Source organism: Glossina fuscipes, unplaced genomic scaffold (genome assembly GCF_014805625.2).
Source record: "Glossina fuscipes isolate IAEA_lab_2018 unplaced genomic scaffold, Yale_Gfus_2 60, whole genome shotgun sequence".
NCBI classification, from domain to species: Eukaryota; Metazoa; Arthropoda; class Insecta; order Diptera; family Glossinidae; genus Glossina; species Glossina fuscipes.
In genome coordinates, this window is record NW_023998432.1 from 4,634,259 (window position 1) to 4,654,717 (window position 20,459).

The 20,459-nt window shown below is 33.8% G+C and overlaps 1 protein-coding gene across 2 annotated transcripts in view; it reads left to right on the top strand.

Annotated features, from left to right (window-relative positions):
• The window catches only part of LOC119637553, a 77,938-nt gene extending 65,351 nt beyond the window's left edge, over positions 1-12,587 (top strand). For both annotated transcript variants that reach the window (XM_038033638.1, XM_038033639.1), the window contains 4 exons: positions 1,449-1,540; positions 3,899-4,012; positions 8,327-8,746; positions 9,494-12,587. In XM_038033638.1, coding sequence (XP_037889566.1) covers positions 1,449-1,540; positions 3,899-4,012; positions 8,327-8,746; positions 9,494-11,108 — 2,241 coding nt within the window. In that variant the 3' untranslated portion in view covers positions 11,109-12,587. The remainder of the gene's footprint in view (positions 1-1,448; positions 1,541-3,898; positions 4,013-8,326; positions 8,747-9,493) is intronic.
• Positions 12,588-20,459: the final 7,872 nt, after the last annotated feature.

Genomic DNA, 20,459 nt, shown 5'->3' on the forward strand with positions numbered 1-20,459 from the left:
ATATTTCCTAGAAAAAAAACTTTCTTTTAAAAAAATATTTTTATGGTCTTTTAACTTACTGTCGAAAACATAAGATAACAATAATTTGATAAAAAATTGGTTACTAAAGATTGCTTTGAAGTTCAAATATAATAAAATATACGAAACAAAACAGTGAAGAAAGTGTAGTTAGGAATGTATTAACTGAAAGTTTGCCAACTAGCTGAAAATATCATAAAAATACAGGAGGAGTCTTGCGAAAACTACCGCTAAAAAAGTGTGTTAATACTTTTTCCGGAAACGGACATCGAGGATTAATTCAAAACAGATGTAGAAAGAAGCGCAACTAAGAAAGCGCGTTTAACTTTGACGGAAACCAAAATTTAAAAGCAATCAAAAACTAGCTAGAGGAAGATGAATAGGCACGTCAAAAAGAACAGAGAACACAACTAATATTGTCACGTTCTTATATGAAAGGGCTGGATTTTTATTTGTTTATATGGCTGATGCACGTATATCCGCGAAACTGAAAACGTACATTTAAAACATTTTAATTTGGTGTTTTACACACTAAGTGAGTACGGTCTAAAATATATGCGCTTTCGTTGTCGCATGTATAAACAATCTTGATCAGAAAAATGAATAGGTCGTCCGAAAAAAAAGTGTCGGGAATTAAAAATTTTGAACATCTAGAAACAATAAAACAATTAGAAAAATTTGTTAATTATTACTATATATATTTTCCGAGATTGGCTGAATTTACAACTGCTATTCATCAGGTAATCAACAAGGCAAGTAAAATTAAGAACGAAAATGTCGTATGGTCGGGAGAGGAATCCAACGCATTTGACCAAATTAAGAATTGTTTTGATTAGTCCTTGCGACCACAAAGCAAAGCTCATTAGCTTAGAAGGTATCACATACTGGCATTGGGGAAGTTTTTTAACCATCTTACTGAACTGGATGTCGTGACCACAAGGCCATTAAGACTCCATGCAATTTTCGGCAAATTAAAGTCAACTGGTAATATGATTACATCAGTTGGATGCATCAACAAGAGCGTTGGCAACAGTTATATGTAAACTTCATTATTCGAATTGGGAGGAATACAGAAGCGGGATAAAATTAAGGTTTTATTATCTACTGTTATCAATACGGCTAAAAGTTTAATGTCTAGAGGACAACTCATATAAACTGTCGCTGCTCTCAACTTGTACTAGAAAATGAACGCCCTGGAGGTTACACAGAATTTATATAACTTTACTCACTCAATAAATATTAATAAAATATTAGGAGACACATACTCTGCTCATTTACATTACGTATTACATCATTTACGAACTTACTTTAGTTTAACTTTGTATTCCTTATTATATCCATACCAAATACACCTATAATAAGTATAGTTTCGAGGTTATAAATAGTACTTTAACATTTTTACCCTTATCCTTCAAATTTTTCACTTTTAGGAGTTTGTACCGAGTTTACATGGTGTTGGATTGTGCATTCTTAATTTAATGGACGATATGCACGAATACATGCGCGGTTTATTTTTCTTAATGTAAGTCTAAGAAAGAAACAGGTAAGAAAATTAATGTTGAACTTGATGAGAACTATGAAACCTCTTCTCATTGGTATGGGAAAATTTCTCAATTTTTTCGTAAATTTACGGCATACCTGCACGCCAAGTTGTCTTTTAAGTAGTAATCTATTCCTGAAACTAATGTTCATAGCATTGAATTGCATTGAGGTTTTTAGCATTTTGTAGGTGGTTTTGATTTACTTTCAGTGGCCATTTACGAAGTTTGTATTCCTGGTATTCGACACGGGGCATCCGATGGGCAAACGTGTTGGATAAGTCGAATTAAAATCTGGCAATGTTTGAGAATATGTGTGTTCCAAACAAATATCGATTTGCCCTCTTAGTGTGAGCGAACAAAGCAGCGGGCATAAAATACTCCCATTCTCCAATCGCGGAATGGCTTGCTTGCTTTTAGTAGAAAAGTCAATTGCCCTATGAAAAAATACAAATCGAAGAACTTCTTGTATTAGAAGCCGAGAGGTAATTTGAGGCTACTTGATTATCAAATATTGAAATTTTGTGTTGCATTTATGTGTTTTTTCAAAATATAAAAATTTCATATTCTTAACTTATGTGTTATTGTAAAAAAACCATATTCCATAACTATATGTGCAAACATTAAATGTAACATTAATTTCTGCCGCTAAACTACAGTATTATGTAATTACTATCGTATTGCGTTGTCCTTTGACTTGTTGCAGTCTGCGTGGCACAGACCCAAAACATTTTTGAAAGTGGTTATATATTAAGTTGCCAGAGCTTCATTGTTTTGCTTAGCTGCGCTCAGCTGCATGTATGACGTATTAAAAATTATTGCTGCTCACAGAATGTAACCTGAAACATGCTGTAAGTCCGTCCGTAAGTCTCGTTGTCTATGTTGTTCGCTTTCGGTCTGTTCAGTCTTTGTCCGTTAGCCCGTATTCTCTGTCACTTACTCTCACGCACAAGTACACACACACATACCACGTCTCAACGGTACCAAACTCGCTTTTATCTTGCGCACGTACATGACAATTATTTGTTACTTAACCATACCCTACCTTACTTATATGTGTAGGTGCCCTTGTCCACACTAACCTGTACTGATGTTGCTCTTCTAGCTGATGAAACGTTATGGCTATTGTTTTCTTGTGGATGTTGTTTCTGGGCTTTTATCTGCCTATGAGATTGGTGTGCGTAATTTATAAATATATGCTTACACCGTTCGCTCTCACTTCTTCGCCCCGTTATTAAATACACCTAGCGCAGAAATATAACTGGAATTTATTTTCCAATATTCATTGAAAGATGAAGTTCTTGTACAGGATATACGCCCATATACGTATCTCCACTGGAGCTCGAGGTTTTCCTAGGGGCGTTCAGCGTACGTTCCCACATTCCGTGTGACATCGGGCATCGTGGAGTTAAGTCTTCACGACAGGAATCCACGTTAAGCACGTAGAGACATTTGTACTGCGGGGCAATTGATCGTCAATTTTCTTACCAGCAAGTCTCATTCTTTCAGCTTTCACGCATTCTTCATCCAAAAGTTCAAGTGCACGTGACGCTTTCAAATAACAGCAAAACTACAAACACAATTATTCTTTAAAATGTGTTGAAAACGCTTTACTTACTTCCATACGACGAGATAGGAAACATAAAACAAAAATTGAAAAGTTCAATTTTCAGCAATAGAAACTCGAATGATGATAACTGCGCATGTAATTGTTTTCTATGGAATTACAAGCTTGCCCTGATAATTTCAGGCAATGGGACCACAGGTGAAAGCGAAAGAAGAAGAAAGAAGCTGATAAAGGGACAGTGTATACACATAAAAATATACTGTAAACCCAAAAACAGTTTATCATTAAGTCTTGGATGGAATAATAAAACAATGTTTGAACATATAATTATTTGTCAGACCACACATTTAGTCTTTCCGATACTAGATGTGCTAAACGAACTACAAATACAAGTTTTTAGCTTTTATGTTTAAAGCTTTGCATATTTTCTCGGATTGGCCGTTGGATTAAATTTAAACTTCCACTTAATGAATCATAATTGCTATATGTGGTGAATATTTTCCCAACGCGCTGAAAATTGTTGTTTGCTTGCCGAAGTTGTTTGATTTTTTTTTTTTAATACTATAAGTGTGTTCGTGTGCGAATATATTCCACCTTTTAACATCTTCCACAGAATTTAACTTATCTCTACTTTTACAATTTTACGAATAACATCAAAGGGAATTCAAAACATTTGGCTTTTTGCGGAAAACACATATACACGTATTTCACCATCTGATTTTGTATTTGCGTATCTAATTCCATTTTATATAAAAATACCTTTGCTGTGTTTTAGGTATTGCGCACCGACCGTATTGTTGGCTTACATTTACATACGAACTTCACAAGAACTACGACCACCTCATGGTCCTTTATCTGAATATCGTGCGGTTGTTCGAATGCGTCAACGGTAAGTTTAAATGAAAGGCATGATAAAAGTGAAAGAAAGAGAAGAGATGTAGAGAATGGCTTCTTGTGAGAATATTTATTCAGTTAAGTTCCTAAGTAAATAATGATTAATTACTGGAGTTTTTCAATTACAAGAATTAGGAGAAGAGGTACAAATCGCTTACAATGGAACGAGCGTGTACCCACTACCTTTATAAAAAGTATATGCAGAATGCAAATTTTAGCGTAAATCCGTCTTTCGTGATTTTAGATTATTTATTCAACTCTTTTGGAAAAAAAGTTCGCACCATTAAATTGTGACTTTTAGTTTAGCATAGGTTTTATTTACAAAATTATCAAATCTATTTATAAATAATTTACAGGAACTTAATTTTATAGCGTTTTAGTTCTCGGTCTTAGTTTTCTTTTCTGTTACGATTAGCCCTGCCTTCCATAAATGTTCTGTTTATATACTCTGTTACAAGCAATTTACCATAACCTGAATTCATCGCAACGTCTTCCCGCCAGTCGCCGGGTGCTTGACGCAGTTAACATGCCACGAATGTTTGGAGTTTGGGGAGAATGGGTTTCCCATTTCGTAGAACTTAGCTTCTTAGAAAATCGACTAATATTCATGAAAACTCGAATTATTAAAAATAGCATTTTCGTAAAAACATTTCTGTCCATGATCTGTGCGTATTTTTGGACTTACCTAAGGTTTCTACTCCCTTTAACCTTTGACTCTGTTCTTTTCAAATATTGTTTTTTCTTGTCGAATTATTTGTGTCCATATCATCAAGAAAGTTATTTATTTTTAATTAGATTTCCATTGTGAGCGTGGAATTTCCAATGTTCAAATGGAAACTGGCCATTGTTGAAACCATAAGAGTAAGAAAAACAAGGGCAAACCTATTCAAAATCTTAGAGTGGATTTATTATGTACGCAGATGTACTTTTATGTGAAATAAATATAAAGAATTCTCCCAAGCTAAAAAATTGAAACCATGACATTCGAAAAGCGAAGTCCAAAGTAAGCATTAAGGATAGTAAGTATTAAGGATAAAATGCTCATAACTAATAATTTACTTTTTCTATAAGGGATTAGTGATATAAAAGACTAAAAATTGTGACTTTCTCTCTTTCTGGCCTACCTCCAGTAGCGTAGGGTACAATAAAATTATTTAAAATTCGTTTTTGCTCTATTCTACACCGGCCGGTGTAGTAGTCGATATAAGATTATTACAATATTTATTTTATATTCCTTTCCTCTGTAATTAAAAACGAAAGTTGTCCCTTACTTCAATTGCGAAGAAGAATTTCATAATAACCAGGCATACTAGCTACTAATAACGAAAGTGGTACTAATTATTATTAATAACAGGTTTGTCACTTTTTTTATTTTTTCTTAGTTAAGGCTATTTTGAATTGCCACAATTCTCCCTTCAGTGCCAATTTGGCTTGAAACATACAGCCTTTTGTTTTCCTGTAGCCCCACGGATGAGTCATTTTTTGAACGATTCGCGTTGGTTTCAGTCTATCAGCTAATACGGTTTTTTCTATGTTGCTAATTTTAATTATAAATTTTTATTAGGGCGCTCAATAATATCATAGGTTCGATTATAGGGACGTTGTAGAGGCTTCAAAGTCGAATCGTTCCTTACATAGACACACGTTGTCATGTCTTGAGAAACATAGTTGGGTGTATTTCCGCTTCGATTTACCTTATAAGTTTGTATGTTGTGCATATTCCCGCCAAACTTTTCTACCCTGCCGTTATTTGCTGAGTATGTCATTTTAGACCTGACTGTGGAGATGTAAAAGTGTACAACAAATTAATTCGAAAGGTATGTGACCAGTCTCGGCGTTTACTGAACTGTGAATTACAAGAAGTACAACTTGCAAAAATGCGCAGGATAGACTTAAATTGTCTACCTCGTTTGGGTTGGTACTCCAACTCTAGAAGTGAAGCGATGAAGGAAAGCGTTAGCAATTAATCCACCCCTAATATCTGCCAAAAGGTATGGCTTCCTATCATCTCTGGAATTTGTCAATATGTATAAGACCATGTCTATCATTTTTCGAGAAAAGTATTTACCAATGATGTCGATGTTTCCATGTTTACAACCAATCAAGATTCTCCACGCTATAGGGGTTGACATAATGAGATGTTATTCCTCTTTTCTGGTTGGGATGCTAACTTTCCCAACTTTTATCAGCACTTTTTGGGAATTGACAGTTCATATGGTTTTGCATGTATAGATACGAATAAAATAATAAGAAAAAAAGCACAAGAAGACAATGACGCGTCACCAATACTATTTGGCCTAAAGATAGTTTTAATTTGTCAAAGAAAATCGGCTCTGACTTTATTTCTTACCATGATGTATCTAATGTCAGTACTATGTTGTTCGATATAGTCCAATTGGCGCAGTTGCTTTGGTGAGGCTTTGCTCAATTCTTGACAAAAAATAAATGTAAGAGGCTTGTGGTCTGGCCGGAAATGGAAATACTTAAAGACCGTAATATATTGTCTTTAATTCGCGAGCATAAGTGCCACAACGGCGGTGTGTATGAGTAAATGTTTTTGAGACGAATCCTAAGGATATTGTTATCTAACTGCTCTCATACCAAAATCCGTAAAATCAGTCCGAGGTGATAGAAGTAATCCTTCGATTCGGCAGATTAGAAGCGAAGTCTCCGTAAATTGTTTAGAAATATGTCACAAACGGTTGTAAGTTTTTGAGGGCTGCAACTTTTTGATAAATTTGGGTAATCATTCACTTAATTGTGTGTAACCATAATGCCTTCTTCATTGCTTCGAATTCAAAGTATTTTTGACACGAAAACATTACGGATTAAATTGGTGCTGAAGCTCACAGAGACTTGGCAAAACACAACTTTATTTATTATTATATTAAAATTTATTAAAACGTATAACGTGTGGGTGAGTAATTCGCAGGAATGACATAAAGATGTCTCTTGTATGAATTATTATATATAGATAATCCAACCCTTAATCAGCGCCTGCCAAAATTCCATGTCATTCCGATCAATGCTTTACGAGATACAACGGTGTTAACTGTTTTCAAAACAATGGGAAATATGAATTTCAAGCGCAAACTAAACATTGCATTCTTGCGAATAATACCATTCAAGGTCAACTTGAAAAGTTTAAAAGACGTTATAGAAACTCTTCCTCATCGATAGGAACAATATTATAACGATGCGTAGTGGTTATATCAGAGAACGTTAAAATAAAACACTGATACTTCATAATTGAAACGCGAAGTTGTAAGAGGTAACTGCCATCCTAAAGACAACAAACGGCAGTTTATTGGCTATACTATTTCAATATTTGGCCACGAAAAAATTGTCTTTAAAATGGATGTCGCTGTTGCTCACTGTACTCCGTTATAAATGGATGGCTACAACGATAAAATGGATTGATTTTGCTGCCTTACCTTGATGAATGAAAGCCAGTTTTACAAAAAAACGTGTTTTTCTTACAATTATACGCTCTCTTGCAATTATTTACAGAAGCACTAAGTATCAGGTACACGAATTTGAATCTACGGTTTTCTAAGAGAAACTATATGTAGTACAGTGTGATTGCTGGAAAAAACTGTGACTTCTTTATTTGAAAGTACTGTGTTTAAGATATACGCAGCTGCGTAAATTATGATAATAAAGCGTACATAAGATAATTTAAAAGGATACAGTACCGCGCCGAAAAACGGCCATTCACGGGAAACTTTATCTTTTGCTTAACCCGTTGGGTAGCGTTGCTAACTTCTTACGAGTGATAGATAGCGGGTACGTTATGTTATGCAAAGTTTAGTCAGTCGTTTGCAATTACAAATAACCTGAAATGTCCGATTACACGAAATGAATGGTTAGAATATCCTAATTCCTTTTATAAAGTTTTTTTGAAATTCAAATATTTCTTTCGATTTTAAATTCTTTTCAACAGTAATTTTCTACATCCATCTATAATTGCAAGCAAGACAAAACGTAATATTTTATAGACTTTTAGAAAAAACTAAAGGATATGTGGTAAGGGAAATAAATTTCTTTGAATACATATTCCGCGGAATTTGTTTTTATCCGATTTCTTGTATTAATCGTGTTTCTGCCCAAAAGATCTTTAAGGATTGGAAAACTTATCTATAGATTTATACAAAATTTTGCTTTGATTTCTCTAGTAAATTTTGTAAACCCTTTTAAAAGCCAGTTTAGAGCAGGAATTTGTACTCATTTCTTTTCACGATAATAATTTTAAAACTATTAATCCTACTGCGTTCTCTGTTGTTAATTTGTAATCTTTTCTCGGTCTTAGCAATTCATCTGCTTCTTCTGTGGAACGTTCTTACAGTAACGCCACTACAGCTACTGTGGGCGGCGGTGCTATAGCTGGTGCTGGTGGTGGTGCTGACGCTGGCGATGGCGTTGGTGCTGGTGTTGGTATCGGCCGTCGCTATACTTATTCTACTGGTACAGCCACACGGTCTTATGATTTATATCATGCTGAATTAGATGTCTATCATGAAAAACGTAATCAACGCAATTTTGGTAGCATGGCCGCTGCTCAAGTTATGTGTGTTTGCCCCCTAATGATTTTACGTTTCGCTCGTCTCTCTATAGAAGAAACTTACGAAAATCAAAAACATTTCGATTTTATCTATTTAATGTTTGTATGGATTGCATTCTTGCCAACCATTATATTCCCGTTTATTTACGCAACCCAACTCTTACCCAGGTAATTTCAAATACATATTTTAAATATACTCTATAGGAATCCGCTACTAATCGTTACTTAAGTTTGTTAGGAGAGGTATTGTAAGTTTCTTAAAAAAATATGTCATGACTAAAGATTTCGAACATGTTTCGAAAATTTTCAAATAATACTTAATGTTTGTACCTTTGAACATTTAACTATTTTATTTTAAACTTTTTTCGAAGCTTTGAACGGCAAATTATCGTAAATACTAAATAAACTAAAGCATGCTGATTCCTTAGTTTATTATCCCAAAAGTACGTGAGTATTTATTTGAATTTACAGAAATTTATCATAATGTACTTTCACATTTGTAGTAGAAATATAAACGATCAGGATCTTTTCATGCGTACAGGCAAATGACTTTTAGTTTTAATGCAATGCATCTACGGTTTAGTTAGTTAGCATGCTTTGTTATTTGAAATGATAAAACATTTATGTTGTCCCCTGCTTCAAATTCTGTAAAACTCCTACACAATTCACAGATTAGAGCATTTCAAAATACAAGAGCTTCGTTAAAATTTCATAATCATTAAACCATAAAATATCTCTCCAAACTAATATATACGATTGAAATGAAGAAAAATTGCACTTAATGCATTGAATGTTAATTTTAAAAGTGGTCAATGGTCAATGTCACGTCAATTTTTGTGTCGGTCCTTCTCGATCTCATAAAACTAAAGTTGTCTCTTTCTTTTTACTTCTCTTGTTATTTTCCATATTGGTCAGAACGGAACAACAACATATTTGCGGTTACTTTCGTTTGTTAACAAAACACTTCCTTAAAAAAAGTAATAAAACTTTGGTAGATGTTAATACAGCTAACTCCCGTGAAAATTCCTTTGAGAAGGATGAAAGCACTAATTTATCACAACGAACATGCATCGTACTTAATGGTGATGGTTATATGGGCGCAACGGTTGGTGATGCTAGTGATGGAAGGGTATTGAAAAACAAATTAAGTGAATCAAAACTCATAAAATGTCAACGACGTAGCGATGTCAAAAATGTAAATAACGGAAGCAAAGAAAGTCTTTCAAGACAAAGCTACGAAGACGTGAAGAATGTTACTGCGCATATCAAAAGTAATTTTGCGAACAAAACACAGCTTTCCCAACATTCAAATGAAGTCAAAATTAATATAATTTCCGATGTGGTCAGCAAGTCATCGGCTATGCAACGTCGTAACAAAACTAACACTAGTCGTTGTTCAGATGGTGTAGCAGTTAAGCAACGTAAACTGGAAACTTTGGACAACGGTTCTAATATGACCTCATCAACTTATTGCAACGGTAATGGCAGCTTGGTTAATAATTTTGATTCCAACCACTTTGGCGATAGTGAAAATTCATCTATGGTTAACGGCATGGTTGTGCAGATTGGAAGTGAAGTTGGTAGTATTGGTTTGCCTCCCTATCATGAAAGCAAAATTCCTTGTTACGCAGACGTGCTTAAAACGCCTAATTTATCTGCAAGTGATATTAGCTATAATCTATCGCATATGAATTCATCCAGCACTATTGAAAATGACCTAGACACTATTAATCTTCTAGAACGCGAACGCAATAGAATGGGCGTGCAGGAACTCTTGGAAAGGGAAGGCAATGCTATACGTGAACGAAGACGTTTACCGGATATAGACAAATTGTGCCAACGTTCACCGAAATTTAGATCACTAGAGGCATCAACTATTACTTTATCGGCCAATATGCCCGTCTTTAATGACCCTTTACAAACGAGTAGTGAGACCCTTGGTACCAGTTCCACAATAAGTGGAGAAACATCTTCAGTGACCTCGCACGTAATTCCATTAGATAGTGATAAGTTCGACCTCTACTCCCGCTCGGCTATTATCAATGAGCACACTTTAGATGAAGGGATATCTTGTGATTTTCAGGACAATTATAATCCAGGTGATGCTAAACATGCGCTACCTGATTCAGCTCTTCCTGTGAGTTCACCCGTACAATATCAGTATACGAGACGCTTAAGCAGAAAAACGTCGCACCATCACCAACATCTTAGTGCTAATATATCGTCACATCGTTTATCTAAACGTGATAGCTTTCATTCAATTCATAACAATGATTTAATCGCGGGAGCTTTTGGTGAAATAGATCCCACTCAACCCTTAAATAAGATGTCTATAATTGACAATCGAATGTTAATGCGCCGCAACAGTGGAACTGGGGGCGTTGGTGGGGGAAGTGGAGGTAGTAGTAGAACTTCAGGATTTTCGTCGCCAAATCGCAGTTCCATGAAATCACGTGATTACAGTCATGGCTCAACCCATTCACCGCAACCGGAATTAGACTTTAGAGAGAATATATTCGCAGAATTGTAAAAACATTGAAAATTTACAATCAGTTTGAAATTTTGCTAATGAAAAGTTAACAATTTGGCCACTTGTCCACACAAGCATTTAACAATTCGGTGAAATACAAATATACAATAAATGTGAGCATTTTTTATATAAATACAACTTAATTTTATTTTATAGACGTGATTCCGACTCATTTTCTGATAGTTATGTAGAATTGACTCCCAGAAATCCAACTTCGAATGCAATGGTTCTATCGACTACCTATGGTTCAACATCATCAATTCAAATATTCCAGGCTTATAACAAAACAAGACTCAGAGGTCGAAAGAATTTCACTGTTATCTAAAAAGAACATTTTACGAACTGTTGATTAGTTGTTAAAAAAAGTTCTTGCCATTGTTAATTAACGTAAATAGAAAAACTGATTGAGTTGTATCTAACTAGCCTGGTATTTATTCCTTTACCAATTACCGTTTGATGGTTCACACTTTATAAAGAACATATTGACCACATATCGAGAAGATTCTAAAGTGTATTAACAGCATTCCGATCAAGACTGGGCTTCCGAAATTGTATTGGTATTTCAGTGATAGTCCATTTAATTCTAATGTTAATGTACAAAAGCCAAGTAAAAAGTGCATTTTTTAATGAAGAACATGTGTAAAGTTTTATATTAAAAACGCCTTTCACCAAGCTCTACTTTCAATAATTTGATGCTTTTTGGTGTGTGCCATGTAGTCAGAAAAAATAGCCGAGCAACTTGGCACGGTATTGCGACCGTCTTTCACATTCATAGTGTACCACGTACACTAATGTCAGGAAACTTTAATACAAGGCTTTCACCACTTGATATTGAAAAAAAAGGGGAGCAAGTGTCACAAGATAATAAAGGCCATGCGTGCATATGAAATACTCTTGTATGTTGTAAGCTGCAGGACGTATCCGAACTTTTGCGATTTTGGGAAAAGCAACAAATTTTTTTAACTGGATATCTGATACGATTCTTGAGGTAGACAGAAACAGAAATCTAGTTGTATTGAGATTGAAAGACCCACATTGGGCTAAAATGTAAACATCTTTAGGACGGATTTCTAAAGTATTTAAACAAAGTTGCTACACTCCGATGTTGTATGTACCAATAAATTTTTAATTATTAGTAAGAAAATAAAAAATAGCGAAGAATGTATAGTAATAGGGATACGTTTAAATAAAGAAATTCGCTTTAACATAAGGTACGTTAGAGCAGATGTCACGATTTTTATTTTTTTAACTATTAAAGATAACTTTTATAGATACGACACGCATAAAATACGTAAGTGATAATACCAACAAAGCACATGTGCTTTTATGGCATAACAAAATTTTATGACCACTATTATGCGTTGTCGATGTTTTACTTTGTAATAAATGTACTTTAGTGTTGATTCTTAACAATAAAAACAAAGTATTTTGCTTTAAAATTTTTTATAAGGAATAAGAGAAAACAACTTTCGAATTCTTTTAAAAATATTTGGCTAAGTTTCTCGTTCTAATTAAAGCAAATGTTTTAAAATGATTGTTAATTAATATCAAAAAAAAAAAAAACGTTCAAACAAAAGGAAATAACCTAGACTAAACCAAATCCAACATTATACCTACACAAGTACGCACCTAACTCATACACACACCTGCATATTATATACTTTATTTAGCAAACAGAGTTTGTAAACATTTCAAATTTCATAGAAAATGTTGAAATATATATACTTCATAAGGTCTCTGAAGCTTCCTTTTGGGTGATACATATATTTTGCAAACAAAAAATGGGTATACCCCCATCTTACAGTGATGGGCGTAAAAATAATAATAATAGTAATGCAAATAATAATAGCATTACAAATAATAATAATAAAAATAATAATAATCTACGCTTTCGTTTCTTGGATGTGTTAATATTCTAATCAGGCTAATATTTATACAAAGTCTACAATTATTTTTTGCCTAACTTGCTGCACCTATTTTAAACGAGTATCTCGAAAAATGTTAAAATTTAATTTGCCTCCAAGAAGAGTATTTGTGCCAAGCATCACGTTTCTGCGTCATTTTCAAAGACAGCGAAAATTCAGAAAACAGAAAAAATACAACCGATCTTTCGGTTTAATATTTTGATCTTTCTTTTGTATTGATATTAGTATTATATTAATATTTTCAATTAATTAGTAATAATAATAAAGCAAATTTTTGAACTTGAAATTATCGTTGTATTACAAATGATCGTATACCTTATCTAACTACTTATACATAGAGAAAATTTTTTATGCATATATATATATATATATACATACTAATATATATACTTATTAATATATATATATATATATATATATATATATATACCACAACAAGAAAAAATAAATCAAATAATTCTCAAATAAGTTAATATAAATGGAAAACCAATCTTGTTTTTTTACCGTGAAATAAGTGTTTACATAAGGTAAGTTTTGTATTCGTATCATACACATCAATAGACTGTTCTCTGTCGCGCGAAATTGAAAATCTCTCATTTCGTATACGCTATTAACGAAAAAATGTTCTTTATAAACCTTTATCTTCTAGCCGTGCTTATGGACAGATCCGATTCACTTTTTCACTTCCTCGAAAACAGTCGGGATTCTGCAAATTTTTGTAATGTGTGCGATTCTAGGAGTTAACATACGCAAAAACCTGAATAGATGTTTTGATCTTCAATATGAATTTTTTGCTTACCGCATAAAAGCATGAAAAAATATTCATTTCTATAAATTGGCTCTTCTTTCAGTAAACGAGGTATTCAAAACTGTCAGCGTACAAAAGTGAGTAAATATTTAAAAATTTTTTAGCTTGTTTATTCAATATAAACTTACCAAGAAGTAGCGAAAATTGTGAAAGTACATTGTTTTTACTCGTTCGGGTTTTCTTTTTCTAAATTGATTTACTTTGACGCAACTACTAGGGATAACATTTCTATCGTTCCTTTAGGCCTTTAATCATGGCTCTTACGTCTTTTCTGCCTTTCCAAACGTGGCAAATTGTGTTCAATGTAAAAGAAAAAATCAAAGGTAGGCTATAGATCGTAACAAATAACAAATAACGGAATACGGTGAAACAAGAAAAAGGAAGTCTTCAATACCAAAACCATGCTCTGCATGTTCAAAACATCAACCAAAGCCACTAATAAGCTTGTAACGGGCTAGAACTCAAAGGTTTCCAGCAGGTTCGTTTCCAAGAAATTTGTAAGCAAAATAAAAATACTTGGACCCTCATGTTTCAACAACGTATTTTTAATAATTCTCGGAAATATTGGTGCATAATTGACGAAATTACGATTGTGAGGTTTGTTGGTAACGATGAGAAATGTGTACAGCGAATTGGTAAGCCTATCAGTTATTCAAGAGCAACTAAACTAGCTAAGTCAGCCATCACCTATCCGTAAAGGCAAATAATTAAAGTAAAATGAAATAGCCAAAATAAAATAAAATTTGTCTTATTAATTACAAACTTACCTTTTTAGTTGCTGAAACACAACCGTAATACAGTCAGTGTGTATGTTCTACATTGCGTTTTTATAGCTACTTTCACCATTGCTGCACTGTTACAATTTTGCTAATAGTTATTTTCGTACCTGTTACTAGCTGGTAGGAAAATTATTCTACTATGGGTTACCGAGAGCGCATGGGTTTGAATAGATGAGACTATGCTAATTGATGAACTTACGTATATGAATACTTTAATTGAGTTTACGCAAAACGCATGTGGTTAGGTGAGAAGCCGTGTGTTATACTGTTATAGAATTCGCCTTTTTCTAAGATAGAGCCCGTATCACTGGATTGCGGATATTTTGTTCAAGCGAAATACACTCCATATTCTTTTTATTTGCAATTATATTTCTTTAAATGTATGATTATTTAAAATTTATTTTTTTTACAAAACTTTCGACTAATCTTTCTCAAGTAATCTTTTTCTACTACTTTGTCTTTCACAAATATTCAATTTATATACATTTTTACCATCATACTACTAACACCTAATTTTATGACTTCACTTTCAATTCGTTAACCCGCTTTTCTGATAACCGTTTTCATCGGCCTGCACCTGCACGACGCCTCGCGAATGTGCATTTAATTTCTTTTCTTTTTAAGGAATTTATTATTTGGGAAAAGGGAATCATCTAGATTTGGGATTTCCGTAACAGTACATTCTACAAAATACCTTGAAAGGTTATAATGCAGACAATTAGTGCGATAGTGTGGCAAGTAAATTTTTTTCATAGTGCCTCAAAAATCTACCAGGCACGTTAAATGAGATTTTCTGGAGTAAGGCAAGGGAAAATACTGTACCTACAATCAGTTTAACCATAAACACAAAACCCAGCATCACGCGTGTTTTTTCCAGTGAGAAAAGGTCAATGAGCATCAACCTATACTCATAGGACCGAAGCTTCAAATATGAACACTAGCCTAACCCTCGTAGCAAAAAAATTAAGAAATGCCGTTCTGCCGACTCAATTACGTCAATGTGGTATCGGCACCAACTACAGACTACAGATGCAGATCCCAAAATTGGTCGAAAAAGAAACGCATATAACCGTTTGGTGACATAAGTGTCATAAAATTCCCTTGACCAACTCTTTATACAACGTAGACTCACTTTGCCTTTGTTGACACATGATTCAATACGTAAATTGAATCTCAAGTTAAGATCAAGATCACCCCCCAAGGCTTAATATCTGGTTACTTTCATCAATTTGCGGCTACCAATAAGGTAATTAGACGGCATAATAGTGGACCAAGGGAAGGAGGATTTTCTTAAGTTTAGAACCCTGCTATTAACCTGCCACCATTCAACCAATTTATTTAAGTTCGAATGAAGACTAACCGTACCACTAATAGAATTAAAGGAACGAACGATGTTTTCCTCATCCGTAAATATCAAGCACTCCGATTACTTATGTGCATAAGTAACTTATGCAGAAGTAAAGAAAACTGGTTTTAGCAGTATGAATAAGTTTAGGTAAATATATTTTTATGAGAGATGTATATATTAGGTGCTTGCGTTAATTTTGTCAGCGAATTCTACAGGTAACAATGATAAAGTAATGGGAAATACCAGTGTTCATAACGGTTAAGTTCGATGCTTTTGACCTTTCTCTATATAAAATAATAAGTTTCCATTTAATGTTAGTGATTAATTCAGCGTACGCCGACGATAATCATGGATCGCTCAAAATTGCATTTTCGACCTTCATTATCTTTTCCGTTTAATTTGAAGTAATCTGCTGCCGTAGCTCACCAAACACGTTCAGAAGTTTATAGTGGTGTTGCGTTACCATATCCCAATTGTCGGTTTTGATTTGAACTGTCTAAAAGTGATGGCTTTAACGGTAATGAGAAAGAGCGGCCTGGAGAACCAAAGAAGTTCGAATACAATCAATTGCAAGACTTATTCAATGAAAACCCAGCTCAAACTGTCGAAATGACTTTTGAATAGCTTAGCACTTGATGAATAAACTGTTTCTAGACGTTTACATGCGATAGCAAAGATTCAAAAGGAGGGAAAACGGCTACGATACGGATCGACCGAAAACGCCATTTCGAACCGTTTCAACATCGCGGTTTGACAGGCCAAAAAACAAATGTTTTCTGCGGCGTATTGTAACTGGCGACGAAAAGTGGATCTACAACTTAGTTTTGTCCAGGAGAACGATCGATATCGAGGCGGAATATTTACGGCCCTAATGTTTTGCTGGGCATATGGTGGCACCAGCAAGGGGTAGTGTATAACGAGCTGGTAAGACCGAATGAAACTATTTCTGCAAATGAATACCGATGTAAATTGAACATATTGAACGACGTATTGTTGCAAAAAAAAAACAGCTAAAGTGGCTACCATACGAATTTACTAAAAATGACATTTTGACCACTTGTTCCAATTGTTGTCAAGGATACACGGTTGCAACTCCAACGGAAAGTTCTGCCACATTGGTATATTACGTTTCCCACATACTCGTCACTACAAATTACTTCCTCCAAAAACTTATATCATAATTTTTGTAAAGTTTTGCAAACTCGAGGCTTTTTATCATATTAATTTGGCTTATAAATGTTATTTTTTTTAGAAGACGACTATGAAAATCCTCAAATTCCGAACGGTTTTGGAATGAATACTAATTGACTTCTATTTTTCTAGGCCTTTTGCAATATCAACTGCACTCGTTTTGGGTTCGTTTGTTAGAATTCTGATATTTCGTTTTTCACACTCTATAAGCGCGTATGGTTGGCCTGGTCGATGCTTATATTCTGTGGTATTTGGGTTATTGTGATTTTTTATAGTAGTTTGAATAACAACACGACTAATTCCAATGGTTTTTGCTATTTCTCTCTACTCTTAACGTCATAATCACTTGCCTTATCTTTCAGAAATTTTTTTGCAGTTTTATATATTTTGTGACATTTTAAGGAAGGGAAATAGAAAAACTTACTCTAACTGAAAACTTATTATTTTTATGTACGAAAGTAAGTACAAAAGTACCCTTGACTAAGGATGTTTTATTTTTCGATATTCTTACTGATGCGTTTTTGTCGTATGTACATTTTTTTGTGATATTCTGTTGAGATTAAAGTAAATTTTTAATTTATAACGTTATTTATTTAAAAAATTATTAAATTGTTATTTAATTTAAATTTTCTTTCTTAAGAAATTCATATGCAATTTTTTGATCCTCAACCTATAAATGCAGTTTTTAATAATTTTTGTAATATACATAGACTTCATTGTGGTACTGTGTATAAGGCTTTTGTGCAGTATAAATGGAATGGTCTATCTAGAAAAATTACGTATTCAAATTCAAATACATATTCAAAGTAAGAGTACAGCGATGATGGTAGGTGCTATAAAAGCACAATTTCTACAATCATTCCTTTAATAGACAAACAGAGTAGTGGAATAAAATTAATAGGGACTGAACATGGTTTCGGCTTTACGGACAGAGGGTTGTTTACTTTAGGCGAATAACTTATTCTATCTTCCTTTGGTCCTTGGATTAGCAACAGCAATGTTCAGTCAGAAAATGCATTTTGAATGTTGGTAAAATAAATACTCTTACATCGGAAGAGCAGATGAGATAGAACTTTATCATCACCACATCATATTTTGAACCGAAGAATCTGAAGTAATTTACATCGTCTGAAATGTAAGTTATCCTAAAGTTTTGAGTAAAAACTACAGCCTGAGCATAAGCGGTGCAGAGACTGAACGTATACAGAACTACCCTTTTATATATTCAGTATCCGGTAGGCACAAAAAATCACATTAAGTTGATTCACTGAATCCAAGTAGCGAGTAGAAAAGGTAAAAGGGTTTCACAAGTAAGAAGCAACGAAAACAACGAACAAACCAAAACGTAATGTAGAAACGACAGCAGCAGTCGATAAAAGCATTAATGGCGAGAATTCATCCAGTTCGGATGTAGCGAACGAAAGAATTATTTAAGCAGTATGAAAATATGAAATTAATAACCCATTGTTTAATTATTCATCACAGAGCTATTTCAAACAGAAGAAACATATAGAATTGAAATCGAAAAAAAATATTATGCAGTTAAAGCGGTTGCAGCACGTATTACGGAAGAAAATGACCAATTATGGTCCAAAATCATCAACAAATGATGTAACAAAAGGGATGCAGGCTGAAAGAAGAAGCGCTATCTCTAACAAAACTTTTAAAGCCAACAAATAAAAATTATGATTGATAAAACATTCAAAGACACCAGATAAAAATAATAATCCAGCGTGATAAATAAGTCAAAAGGAAGTGCGACTAATCACACAACGAAAGAACGTTATATTTCAATCTGTTAATTGATCAACCAGCGTTTAAATCGTGAACATTAAAGCAGATTAAACTACTTTACAACAATATTAATGGCAGGTGTAAGGCAATAACGCGTTAGGTAACACAAAGAATCTCTGATATTATATAAGCTATGAGGGTGGAATTGAACTATTTACACAATTTTTAGTAAAGCGAGTATATAAAATTGAATTAAAAGGAAACCGAGCTCGAGCATACACAGTTGCAATACAGGAATATTCCCTTTGTTCTCAAAGTAAAACAAAACCATCTTTTTTACAGCTGCCTTCGTTTCATGGCTATGGATTACATTGTTACATATCAATTAAGTTTAGCAAGAAAGTGTTAAATCGTCAACAAAAGCCAACCGAACAGGACGTATTAGGACGAATACATCTCAACATCACACAAAAACACACACAATATTGTCTTTTGGCAGAGTTATGATAGGATACATATATGGAAATTTGGAACCATGTCGACCGCTCTCAGACCATGTATTGCAAAATACGCTCATATTAGAAGCGTGCTTACAGAGATTACCTTTAACATTAGTTTATGATAAAACTACCTTGTTTGCAGATGAGGCAGCAAACAGTAAACAGACGGTATATATAATGTATTTTCTAATGAGGAGGCAATAAGACCAGAAGTAATCTACGTAACTAATTTAACACAGTAGCTGCTGGCTCAAGAAGTTTTTGAAGATAAGCTAAATTATTTTCAAGATTTAGACTCAGTTAATTTAGATTATGAACACCCAGGTCCTATTGATATTATTTTCGGCCCAGATGTTTTTGTTGGATGGGATAGGAACAGACAAAATAATTCATTCTAGCATTAAGCACAATATTCGGTTACGTAGTACTGGGGAAGAGGTGTCGTAAATATCAGATTGGATTTATTTGGGATGCTTAAAAGATATTTTAAAAGATCTGGCACACCAGATAGATTATTACACAAAATATTTTAGGCAGCAGGCCGTCGGAATAGACATTAGAATAACTAGTCATTCATCAGCACTATTTCCAGATACGGCAACATAAAAACAAACAGCTATAGACAACATTTATAGAACAATATCTTTGGGTGGACGATTTCATGGATTATGTATCAGATGTTCAACAAACTACACAGGTTAAAAACGATGTTTCAATAATTTTGAGGAATATCGGATCTCATTCTAGGAAATGATGCTTAAATTCATTATAATTATTAGAAACGATCAATCCTGAATACAGTGAAACGCCAACACTCATTAATACAGACGAGGCACAAATAGTGTAAATACTTTGAGTTTGCAATGCATGCGATTCCTTCGAATAAATTGCCAAATTATCAAAATATAGTCGATTTACAAAAAAACATGTAGTAATGCCAGATATATCAGGTGTATCCAGAAAATACATAAACGGTTTCATGCAGAATCTTTAGCTTAAAAGAGTTGGATGAGACGATATGTGAACTATCAGTGGATAAATACCGTGAAAAATTATTTACAAGAAT